The sequence below is a fragment of the Elephas maximus genome, chromosome 22 (assembly GCF_024166365.1).
Source record: "Elephas maximus indicus isolate mEleMax1 chromosome 22, mEleMax1 primary haplotype, whole genome shotgun sequence".
NCBI lineage: Eukaryota > Metazoa > Chordata > Mammalia > Proboscidea > Elephantidae > Elephas > Elephas maximus.
In genome coordinates this window covers 48251105-48263642 of record NC_064840.1, presented here as the reverse complement: position 1 = coordinate 48263642, position 12538 = coordinate 48251105, and the positions used below count along the sequence as shown (strand labels likewise).

The 12538-nt window shown below is 36.0% G+C and overlaps 1 protein-coding gene across 2 annotated transcripts in view; it reads left to right on the top strand.

The window, feature by feature from the left end:
* CDCA2 (cell division cycle associated 2) overlaps positions 1–12538 on the top strand; it is a 41518-nt gene that overhangs the window by 12932 nt on the left and 16048 nt on the right. For both annotated transcript variants that reach the window (XM_049866540.1, XM_049866539.1), the window contains 6 exons: positions 1905–2058; positions 3327–3538; positions 4446–4527; positions 7754–7980; positions 10205–10289; positions 10995–11239. In XM_049866540.1, the coding sequence (XP_049722497.1) occupies positions 1905–2058; positions 3327–3538; positions 4446–4527; positions 7754–7980; positions 10205–10289; positions 10995–11239 (1005 nt within the window). The remainder of the gene's footprint in view (positions 1–1904; positions 2059–3326; positions 3539–4445; positions 4528–7753; positions 7981–10204; positions 10290–10994; positions 11240–12538) is intronic.

The window sequence follows — 12538 nt, the reverse complement described above, 5'->3', positions numbered from 1 at the left end:
ATCCTTCCAGTTCACAGCAGCAGTTCTTTTCATCTCATTGAAACCTCCAAACTATTGATCTTGCCACATTCTCACTGTCCACTACTGACTTATCCCTTACCCAGTGTAGATTCCATGGTCTAATAGGATAAATTTTTCTTGCAAATACTTTTCTACAAGTTTTTAAAAATTTAGGTAAAGATATTATTCATACACATAGTTTGAAGAATCAGTACTGTATGTTTTCAGATTTTTACTCTAGACTGTAATCTGCCCACCTTTCGTTTCCCTGCCCCGCCTCCCTGGCATCAGCCCCTAGAAGTTTTTGATATGTGGAAGGAATGTTGTTGACTGACTGACACAGTTCACAAGACTCATTCAAACAAAGCATTAAAAAGGCATTTTAAGTGTTTCTTGTACTTTGTGTATGTTTATTGTTCTCGTTCTCCATCAGGAAGTAGAGAAAAAACAAGTTTGACTAGGGAATCTTATCATTTGTTTTAAGCAACATTTCAAAGTTCTCTAAATTCCTAGGTCGTCAAACCTACCCCTACCATGTTCAAATATGAGTACAAAAAACATATTCAGAGTAAATTTTATGAGTTTGGGATAATTCTTTTCTCTGTATCTCATATAGATAAGAACTGACCAGGGGCTTTTTATAAATATCATGTGTCATTATGTCATAAAGGTTTACATCATCAACCATTTGAATTCAGAATGTTCTGTTATTATGTAACAGAGAATTTGCTTTATGAATGTATGTAATAAGTTTGTGAACAGATCATCGAACATGGCTTCAAGATTTTAACTGATTTCCCTCCCTTTGATACCTTAACAAGAGGTAATGTTTTTACTTTACTTTTGCTTGTTGATGTATTTTTTTATATGCACGTAAATGGAAAGTAATAGTGATAATTTATATTTTCGCAAGTTAGATTATAGCATTTCAAATAAAAGGAAGTAGAAATTCTACCCGAATAAGTTGTTGCTCTGCATAGTTTCTTACTTTTTGAAGATGAAGCACATAGTCATTAGCATTTCAGTATCCACTGGGCAGAGCATTTTATTTGTCATTATACACATTAAAATTATCAGAAACTCCAAGTAAGTGGCAGTATGTTTGAGGTCTAAATAATAAAGGAGAAAAAAAGCTGGATAGGGAACCTAATCAGTAATTATTTTATAGGTGAACACAGCTCTTAAATTTTATATGATTTGCATTTATGTGACACTTCTGTCTTTGCTAGTATAAATTTTATTTCTCAGTCTTTCCTAAGAGTTCCTGTACATTGACCACCTAATTACTTGACTTTGTATTTGAAGTGAATGACTAACTTTTGGCTCTAAGGAAGTAAGGGTTCCCCAAGCCCTGTGAAATCAGGAAAATTTAGCAGGGGAGAGCCAAAGGAGAAAGGGTAATGTGAGAGTGGGTATCTGAGCTACTGCGAAACTTCTGTCTTTTGTTCTGGCCTTCTGGGAAAGAAGGCTTGTATGGACTGGAGTGAGTAACAAGGCTAGCTTGGATCAGCTAGGTGTGCTGAGGTTTACCAACAACAAAGGCATCATGCAGATGACTTTCATTGGATGCTTTTAGTACAACCTTGGGTAAAGCTTCAAAGAGGGAGGTTCCTCCTGCCCCATCTTCAGGATTCAGTGCTTTCTTAGGGTCTCCATATAGTCTCTTAGGCAGACGTCTCCTAAGTGTTTTTTGTGCTAAACTTCCTTTCCCTTTCAAATTAATTGACTGTAAGGTTATGAAAGCGAGTCCTTAAGTCCCGTAGAAAGAATGTTTTTATGAGTTGTTTAACTCCCAAATATTCAGAAATGTGTTTTGGTTTGAAATTCAGTGGTCATAGGCCCGGAGTATAGAAACCATGTTTGCTTTGTTTTGTAATACCATCTATGTCTCTGTACTTTAACAGGGCAGTCCTCTACTGTATCGAAATGTTAATTCATTAAGAGAGCAAATATCTGCCTTCCAGACAGCTTTTCACTCCATAAAGGAAAATGAGAAAATGGCTGACTGCCCTGAATTTTCAGAGGCAGAGAGAGAGTTCGAGACCGCAGACTTCAGTAGTGAGTAGAAAGAATTCGTCAATTTTGACTTCAGTATTTATGCAGACAAACTCCTAAGATATAAAAAAGATTTAGTTCCACAATGTAACACTGTAAGGTTGCAGAGCAGAAGTTGCAAATTAGTTCTACAATTTATTTTTAAATGGAGCCTAACATTTAAAATTTTGGATGTTTCACACAAAAATGTGGATTCCTGGTTTCTCTTGAAAAAAAGCTGGTATCTGGCATTCCTGACCCAGCATTCCCATGTGGCCATAATTAAGGTTTGGATTTTTGGATGTCAGAGCTGATTACCTCATTTCAGATTTAGAATAGGACATGTAGCAAATTGGAATTTACAACCCTTAATTTTTAGAGGAGTATTTTTACATCGTCAAGCGTTTATATGAAAACCAAATACCCAACCCTGATATTATAAACAAATACATCTAATCTGATTTTTAATTGTGTGCCACATTTTTTATCATAACCTTTAGATTGTATTTTTTTAATAGCCACTTTTGATTTTTGAATCACAAAGCATTTTAAACATTAGAATTAAAGAAAATCTTGATATTACTGTAGTCATCATAACCATTTCTCTGATTCTTTACGCTCCTAAGATTCCAAACAGATGATGTAAGATTCCAAGTGATTTTGTTTCGACTTCTTGACTCCATCTTCAAATACACTTTTCAGACCTACTGTGTGCAGTGCATTGTCAGTCAAGACAAACCAGATGCACCACTTCTAGAGGACATTACCCATTTGGATGTACTCATTTGTAGTTAGTCATGTACCTAGTTTTCAATTTTTACCTGGATTTTAAAATACATTATTTTATTGACATCATTATTGTAATTCTGTAAAGAATTAAGATCTATTTTTGTATAGGAAGAACTTAAACACATTCAAAATCATACACAATCAAAGCAGAACGAGTATGAGAGCATAGCCACATCCTTTAAAATGTTTAAAATAGAAGGTTTCAGTATAAATTTAAAAATACAAAGATAAATACCATACAGGAAGTGCAAATGTGTTTTAGTATATTTTGCACATTTCGAAGTCTGAAAAACTTAATCCTGATAATTTATTAAGTAGTCATGTTCTCTTGCTTTTCGGCAAGATTTTATTTTTGAATACAAAAATTACTCGATTTTTCTTTTCATTTATAAGTATTTAGATGCAAGCACTCAATTTTACTAAAATTATGATGTACAAAATTTTAAAGTGATATTGTAAAAGAAAACATTTGTGCCCATATAATTTTTGTTTTGCGTATATAGTCAAAAAAGACGGTGTTAGTGTCCAGCAGCAGTCTGGCTTCTCTGCGAAGCTACCATCCAAACGTCGGAGAATATCCTATCAGAGCAACTCTGATGAAAATCTGACTGATGCTGAAAAAAAAGGAAATGATCTCCAGTTGTTCAATACTGATACTTTTCCCAGTACAGCTAGAACGTGCTCTGTTGAGACTTCACCTGCAGATCTTTCTGAGGTAATTCACTTACTTAAAACATAGGAAAATGGAGCTTTGGTTTTCTGCTTCAGCAGTTTTAAGATTGCCAGGGCCTCTTTTCAGTTATAGTACCTTGTACTGCCATACTGTATGTAGGTAGTGTTTTAAGTTATGTACATGTTGGTGGGTATTTTTCCAAGATTACCTAAGATGATAGCCAGTGTGAATTTTACAGAGTTTGGAGGAAAATGATTCATTTTGAAGATCCTGGACCTTCACTAAAATATAAATTGGGGGAGCTAGTTCTCCATAACTGACTTTTCCTGCTTCATTCTCTTGGTTCTGGCTTGATAGAATAGCTTCCCATTTCTCCAGTAGTGAGAGGAGGCACTTAATGCCCTTAAAAGTTGGGACTTTTTTTCCTGTACTTTCTGTGTTACAGAGATCCAATACATGTCCTATTGACCTTATTTGGACTGGCATAATAAATGTTTTTTTTTTATTCTAGCCGTTAGTTTTTTTCCTGTCCTAGCTATTGATGTCTTTTGTTGTTTGAGTAGTAATTTTATACCACTTTTCTTTATTTTGCCAATTTCATCTTTGCAGGGCAGCCATTAACACCTTTTTAGTAGAAAGACTTCAAGTAGTAAGGCAACAAAAAATGTGTCTTTTAAGCTTTTCCTGGGGAGCTGAGAATTGTTTTGTACAGGATATTTGGGATACAATTATAATAAATACTCTCGTTAGACTTCTGCATACTTTTATAATGGTTAGCTAGATAATGAAAGTGATGGACGGACTTAACATCAGATTTTTTTCCCCGAGATAATTGGTCATCCTTACTCAAATTGTTTTTTTTTTTTTTTTACTCAAATTGTGAAAGGTATCAAGAATACTATAAATAAAAAAATATAACACAATTTATCCTTTAATTTTCTTCCCCAAGAAATCTGGACCTGGTTTATCACAGCCTGGGTGGTTAGTTGAAGAGTGTCTTCCACTTTCAGATCTCGCAGAGGCTCCAAGTGGTAAGTATTTAGTTTTTCCTTAGTACCTGTGCCAGTTCCCCCATCAAAACATTCATTCAGTAGATATTTATAGTGGGTGTACCTATATGCTAAAATTTCAGAAAACTAAAATGAATAAAACTGTTTCCTACTTTTTTAGGAGCTCATGGTCTAGTAGAAATATTTCTGAATTCTTATGAGATAGAACATTTTTGTTTTTAAACTGCTGTCTTAAGATTTAGTAAAATATTTTCAAGCTGATAGAATCTCATAAAGAATAGGACCTATGAACATGTTAACAGGTGTATTTTGTTACAGAAACACTACCCATGATTTTTTGGGGGCGGGGTGGGTGGGGTTTGTAAGTGTGTGAAGAGAGTTTTAGGTCCTGAGAAAATGAAAGATGTCAGAAGCAAATCTTCTGGTCCTCTCACCACAAAACCCTCCTGCATCTCTGTACAAGCATATTCTCTGCTTTTCTTCCTATTGTAGTAGATTCTCAGTGTTCTTATCTCAGCCGCTTCATTATGGGCTGATTCCCATCACTTCCTCCCTTTCCAGACCCTTGTGTCCAAATTGTTGCCTCGCTTTTCTAAATTGTTAACTTTTCATATTTACATACTACAGTATGGTGCGTTATCACCCATCTTAAACTTCCCTTGACCCAGGATTTCCTTCCAGCCATAACTCCATTTCATTGCTCTCCTCTGAAGCAAAACTCCACTTAAGAGCAGGCTGTACTCTGTCTACTTGCCTCCTATTCTTTGTTGAACCAGCTCCAAACAGGCCTTGGTAACCAATGCCTCCTCACTGCCATCCCAGTAGTTAGTTTAAGTATATTCCTCCTCTTGATGTCTCAGCAGCATTATAGACAGAGTTGACTATGCCCTCCTGTAAAAAACATTTTCTTCACTGCGCTTTGGCACATCCTTTTCCTGTTTTCCCTTCTATCACTGGCTGTTTTCTCTTTGTGTATTTTCCTTGTTCCTTTTCTGTCCTGACCTTTAAACATTTGAATGCCCCTGGGTTCGGTGCTTGGACCTTTTTTTTCTCTACACGCATTCTCTAAGTGATTCCAACATTCTTATAACCATTTAAGTGCTGTTGACTTCAAAACTGAAGTATTTGTCTTCAGCCTCTTCTCTGAACTCTAGACTTAAATACCCAGCTGCTTTCTTGATCTCCATTTGGATGTTTAATGAGCATCTCAAACTTCACATACTTAAACAAATCTTGGTTTATTTTTCCTTCCCCAACCTGCTGATCACTATTTTCTTCATCTTAGTAAATGACACCTTATTGCTTGGGCCAAAAATCCTCGGAGTTACCTTGAATCCTCTCCCTTTCAAATTAAACTTCCATTCTCATTAACAAATGCTGCTGGCACCATCTTCAAAACTTATCAAATGTCTAGTCAGCTCTCACTTCCTACACTGCTCTCAGTGTGGTCCAGGCTACCATCATCTCTTGCTTGGATTGATTTGCATACCCTCTTGATTTCCCTGGCTTCGGGGTTTTTTACCCTTGGCTCACCTCCCTTATAGTCTCCTCACCCCTTCTCACCCTTGCATGCTGAGATGTCTCTGACTCCAGCAATAAAACTAGTTATTATTCAGTGCTTAGCTCAGGTTGGTTTCATGGTATAAGTAACAAGTTTCATATGAATAGGGGCAGACAGCTGTGTATAGCTGAATGCTGCTTTTAAAATGTAAGCCACACTATGTCACTTCCTTTCTCAAAATCCTTCATTGGCTTCCCATCATACTTAGAATAATATCAAGAGTCTGTACCATTTCTTCTAGGCCTCACATGATCTAGTCCTTAGCCATCTCTTAGCTTATTTCTTTGCTCTCTTCCAACTACACTCGCCTTATACCTCTTCCTGCCTCAGGTCTTTGTACTTGGCTTCTTTTTGCATGGCTTGCTTATTTACTTCATTCAGATGTTTATCAGGAAGCTGTCCCTGGCTACCTTATACCCTATTCCCTTATCCCTGCATTATTTTCCTTAATAGTACTTAATACTAGTTGCATTATGTGTGTGTGTTTATATATAAACTGGAGCCCTGATGGCACAGTGGTTAAGTGCTTGACTGCTAACCAAAAGATCAGTAGTTTGAATCCAACTCCTGTTCCCTGAAAACCCTGTAGCACAGTTCTTCTCTGTCTTATAGGGTATGTATGAGTTGGAATCAACTCAATGGCAATGGTTTTTTTCTTTTTTTATGTGTATATATATATATATATATATAATTTAACTTTTTATTTTGAAGTAATTGTAGATTCATGTGCAGTTGTAAGAAGTAACATAGAGACCCAGATAATTTTCTTCACCCAATTTCCTCCAGTAGAAACGTAACTATAGTACAGTATCACAAGCAGAAAATTGACATTGGTATATAGTCCACTGATTTTTTTCCCAGATTTTACCAGGCTTACATGCATTAGTTTATTTGAGTATTAAATTCCATGCAGTTTTATCACATATGTAGATTTAGGTGATCACACCATAGTCGGGATATAGAGTGTTCCATCAGAAGGATCCTTTGTGCTACCCTTTGATAGCCACAGCTACCTCCCTCCTTCTCTGCCCTTTCTGGTATTATATTTTATATTGTCTGTTTGTTGGAGAAAGACGAGGGGCTTTGTCTGTTTTGTTCACTGTCGAATCTCCAGCACTTAGGAGAGTGTCTGTCAAATAATAGGTAGCAGATACACACTTGTTAAATGAATCACTCATTCAGAAGACAGTGTTCCCTTGTGGGAAAACCCTGTCTTATATTTGGGCACATAGAATATGTGAAGTTTTTGATTTGATATTCTTTTTCCTCACCACTTCTCATCCTTGCATACTGAGATGTCTTTGACTCCAGCAATAAAACTAGTCATGATTCAGTGCTTAGCTCAGGTTAGTTTCATGGTGTAACAAGCTTCATATGACTAGGGGCAGACCAACTGTTTATAGCTGATTCCTGTATGTCTTCTTGTAATCTCTCACCCAGATTTCCATAGGAGCCAAAAATTCCTCTGAATAATCAGATTTGAATGAAAAAATGTGATCAATGTCATTTCTCTGTCTTCTGTTTATTTTTCCAGATAAAATCCTAGGTGGTGCTCTCTAAGCAGGATTCATTAGGGTTGAATTTCTTAATAGCATATTGTCGTCACTGCAAATACGTGATGTTTTAATCTAGAACTAACTGATTTGAAGACCCTTCGCCTCTCATGATTACATGTTTATTTTGAAGGAATCAAGCTTGCTGACCATGTAGAGGGCAAAGGATCGTGTGGTGCTGTTTCACAGAAAAAGCCGTTGGAGGACAGACTGAGGGAGGCAGTGAACACAGACACAGCTCCTGACGTCAGGTCACCAGTTACTTCAGTATGCAAGAAGGACATTGCATCCTCTGAGACCTTTGCACTTCGTTCAGTTCTGAAAAAACCCTCTGTTAGGTTGTTTCCAGAAAGCTTACAGGTAGGTATAGAGCTACATTTCCTAAAGCAAATTGAATAGAAGTCCGTTTTGCATCAGAGCAGTACCTCTAAAATGTTATGCAATATGTCAAACTGATGTAAAAGTAAATGTCTCATCTGCATTTTTTCTTCCCTTTTTTCATTTATAAGACTGAGATTATTTCTTTTTGTTCTGTTCTAACTCAGTATGCTTATGTAGTATGCAGTATTTAATATAAGTAGACTATAGTTTATAAAGGGCTTATAATTATTAATGTGTTGATCTGTTATCTATTTCTACCCAGAATATTTAGTTTTAGAAACACCTTTTTTTCAGACATGCTCCTTTCTCTAAACTCAGTATAAGAAAAGAGTAAATTGACGGAACTAACTGGCATTTATTGAGTGCTTTCTGTTTGACAGTTCTGGTGTATATTATGTACATTAGCACATTTATTCCTAGCAGTGGTCCTCCAAGAAAGTTATTAACCTCATCGTATGTAAACTTAGGTTTGTGGGTTTTTAAATGTACCCAGATAGGTCTCATGTTAAAATCCATGACAGACTATACAATACTTGAAAAGTTCAGAGTACGAGTTCTGAGTCAAAGTCCCTGTTCTCAAATTCTGCCTCTGAAATTTAGTAGCTGGGTACATTATTTATCCCCTTTGTGCCCCAGTTGCCTCATCTATAAAAAGATAATATTAGTAATTACAGGATAATTTGAGCAAATGGGAAAATATATAAAACTAGCACCAATGCCTGCCTTATCAAAAGTACAATTTCTTTTTTTAATCTGTAAAAATTTTCACATATAACTATGCCTACAGATTTGTTTCAGAAGCCATTATCTTCCATCTATATGGGTAATGAATGGTAGTTGCTGTAAATGAGTTAGCGATTTTTCTGGTTAGAGAGCTGTCTTGGATCTCTAAAACACACAGCACTATTCATTCATATCTTGTTTGTTAGGCTCTCGCCTCAAAGACATCATCTTAATGATGCATACAACTCTTATTGGTTAACAGTAGTACCTAGCAGATATCACAGAGCAAACATCAAGGCTTGCCGCTAGAATCAGGTGAAACCAATATCTTTTTACTAAGCTAGCCAAAATTTGTAGGTGTACAAAATTGTAGTTATTTGTCAACTTTCATGGCTGTTTTAATTAAAAATAAACATGAACTTTGTTTTTTATAAGTTGGCTTATCTCACAAATATTGGCGTGTGCATTTTCCTGGACAGGAAAGTGAACTGACTTGGGAGATAGATGATTAAGATTTTTTTTGGAGCAAGACTGCTTCTTAGAGAAGGCACTGTTCTTGCAGTGGGTGTGATGGAGAAAACGAATTGAGGGCAAGCTGCTCGGGGGTTTTAGGTTGGGGTTGGACAAGTAGGTGATAGTAAAAAAGTAACTTTGATCCAGTCCACAACTCTGCTCTCTCCTGCTGGACTCCACAGGCCAGGTGTTTGGGCTGCCCTGACTTTTTCTGCAGGATTTACACTATCTCTTCCTTACAAATTTGCCAGTTCTATAACCTCCCATTGGAGGAGCACAGAGGGACAAATGCTACCTTCTTTTCTTGTTCCTTCCTGAAGAATATAGGAATATAACAGGAGGTTTAAATATACTTAGAAAAGGAGTAGTTTCCATGTTTTTAAAAGACAAAACCCTCTATGATACCATTTACCTATTTGGGTTTTTTCTTGTTTTAGTTCAGTTCTTATATACCTCATACCACGTACATAGTTTACCTGATCTGGCACCATATTATCATGCACTATAATTCTACTTACTTATATTTTCCTTAACTTCGTTTGCCAGATCAGTTGATGAGGGAACGAATTCTAGGTCACATTTATGGATTTCTGTTCTTTTAATATCGGTAACCTACTTCTTGTTTATGGCTTATATCATAGTCTTTTAAGCCGGAATAATTATGAAAGTAAAGGTAATTTCTAATACTGTAATATCTGCCCTTGGGGGAGAAAATCAAAATTGGCATTCTTAATGAATACCCAAAAAAAAAAACAAACCCACTGCCATCGAGTCGATTCTGACTTACAGCGAACGTATAGGACAGAGTAGAACTGCCCCATAGGGTTTCCAAGGAGCACTGATGGATTTGAACTGCTGACCTTTTGGTTAGCAGCCGAGCTCTTTACTACTATGCCACCAGGGCTCCTTTTTAATGAATAAGTATGTATATATCTATTGATGTATATATTGTTAATTACGTTGTTAGGAGCACTGTGACAACCTCTGTGATGATGGGACTCATCCAACCTTCATCTCAAATCTTAGAAACGATTGCAAAGAACAAAAAGCAGGTGAGAAATTCATGTTAGTTTTTAAGCCTGAGTTTATCATTTTCTTGTTTAAAAAAAAAAAAACCCCGATATAAATGGAATTATCTGCTAATCCTTGGTGCTTCTGAAATTACCTGGGAATGAAGAACATTTAGGAAGGATAGAATCTCTTTGAAGAATCTTGTTTAATCTTCTGATAATAGTAGTTTCTGCCAGGTGATAACAGAATTGGCCTAGCCATATCATCTATCCATTTTGGCTTAGTAGTGACACTTGTAAAGGAAATTTATATTCTAATTTTGTACTCTTCAAATACTCATGCAAAATTTAGTTTAAAATCTATTAAAAAATAAAACAGTTGCCATGGAGTAGATTCTGACTAATGGCAATTCCATGTGTGTCCATAGGGCTTTCAATGGCTAACTTTTCAGAAACAGTAGATTGCCAGACCTTTCTTCCAAGATACCTCTGGATAGACTCAAACCTCCAGCCTTTCAGTTTGCAGCATAGCCCTTAACTGTGACACAGAGACAATCTACTTAAAAAAAAATCTGTTACCACACTTTAATTAGAAATATTGCTTATCTTTTCCATTTTTAGTATTCTTTATAAATTCTGAATTTTTTATTTTACAAATAATAGCAGAATATAATCTTATTGTAAAATTTTTACGTATGCCTTTTATGCTTAATTATTTTTTAATGTAGTCTCATTTATTATCTATAGAACATCAAGAAAATCATAAAGTACCAGCCTTTCTAAATGTAAGGAAGAGGAAGAGAGTTACTTTTGGAGAGGACCTAAGCCCTGAAGTATTTGATGAATCATTGCCAGCAAATACTCCATTGCAAAAAGGAGGAACACCTGTTCGTAAAAAGGATTTGAGTGGTACCATCCCTCTGGGACTTGAGCATTCACCGGTTCCTGAGCAGTTACCTCAACCAAATTTTGATGACAAGGGGGAGAATCTTGTAAGTGTGAAAAATGTGGAAAAAACTTATTTGTATTTTTATCAGACCTCACCTATTTTGCATGAGCAATAATTATACTTTGAAATCTTGAAATGGTGTTTCATGATATAAATTAATGTATTTCTCTATTTAGGTTTTTTTTTTTTTACCCCTATTTACAAACAGTACTTCCATGAATCTTTGTCCATAGCATATTTCATGGAACCCAAATGCTGTTGATTTTAAGATGTGCCATTGTTTTATGTATCACTAAGAAAAAATGCTGAAAATTAAACTATGACATACCATGAATTATAAGATGTACTCAGATTTCAGAGATGTTAAATTGTGAAAGAACAACCATATTAGAAATGAAATAATATAAATAAATTCAAACTCTGGGTTTTTTTTTCCCCCTAAGATGAATTTTTACAATTGGAATTAATGGGTTAAAGAATATGAACATTTTCCTACTTTTTGGTACATATTGCCAAATTACCATCCAGAAAGTATGTACTAATTTGGACTCACAGCAATATAAATTAGTTTACCATACCTTTGTAAAACCATGGGTATTAACTGGAAAATATTTCAATAGATTAATAGAACAAAAGAATGATTGGAAAAATTTAAGTTTATTAATGAGATTTGAACATTTTATAACATGCTGATAGGCCATTTGAATTTCTCTTGAGAATTGCCTATAAATGTTCCTTTTGGGATAAACATTCCTTCTCTCTCTTACTGGTGTACTTTGAAATAAGAGTCTTCCAATTTCAGATAAGATGTAGTTATAGGAACCTAATTAACACTCCCACTTGAAATAACCTAAACACCAGAGAAGATACATGAGACAGCGACTCTCAAGGCATTGAACGTCAGGAAGCATAAGGCAGTAATCCCTGAAAGAGGGGTAACAAATGAGGTGAGCCTCACAGTTAGCCCCCACTTAATGTCTGGACTAAATTTCCAGGCTGCGGTACAAGGAGGGGAGCCCAGGAAGAGCCCATAATCTCCTTGAGTTGAGAAGATTGAGTTGGTAGTCTAGAAAAGCCATGGAGGCTAGAGTTCACAGGGCAGACGTCTAGAGAGGAGGGAGCTGCATTGAGAGAGCTCTAGAGATCTGACTGGAGGTTTCAGCTGAGTACTGACCAGTGCATGTACTCAATAAACTTCCCAAGACCTAGGAAAGAACTGTCTTAATGCAGTAGAAGGAACAATCCCTAGAGCTACCAGCTAGTGTAGGAAAACCTTGTGACTCAGAGTACTCAGAAGAATATTGCCTCACTAAACTGAAAAACCAAACCTGTTGCCATCAAG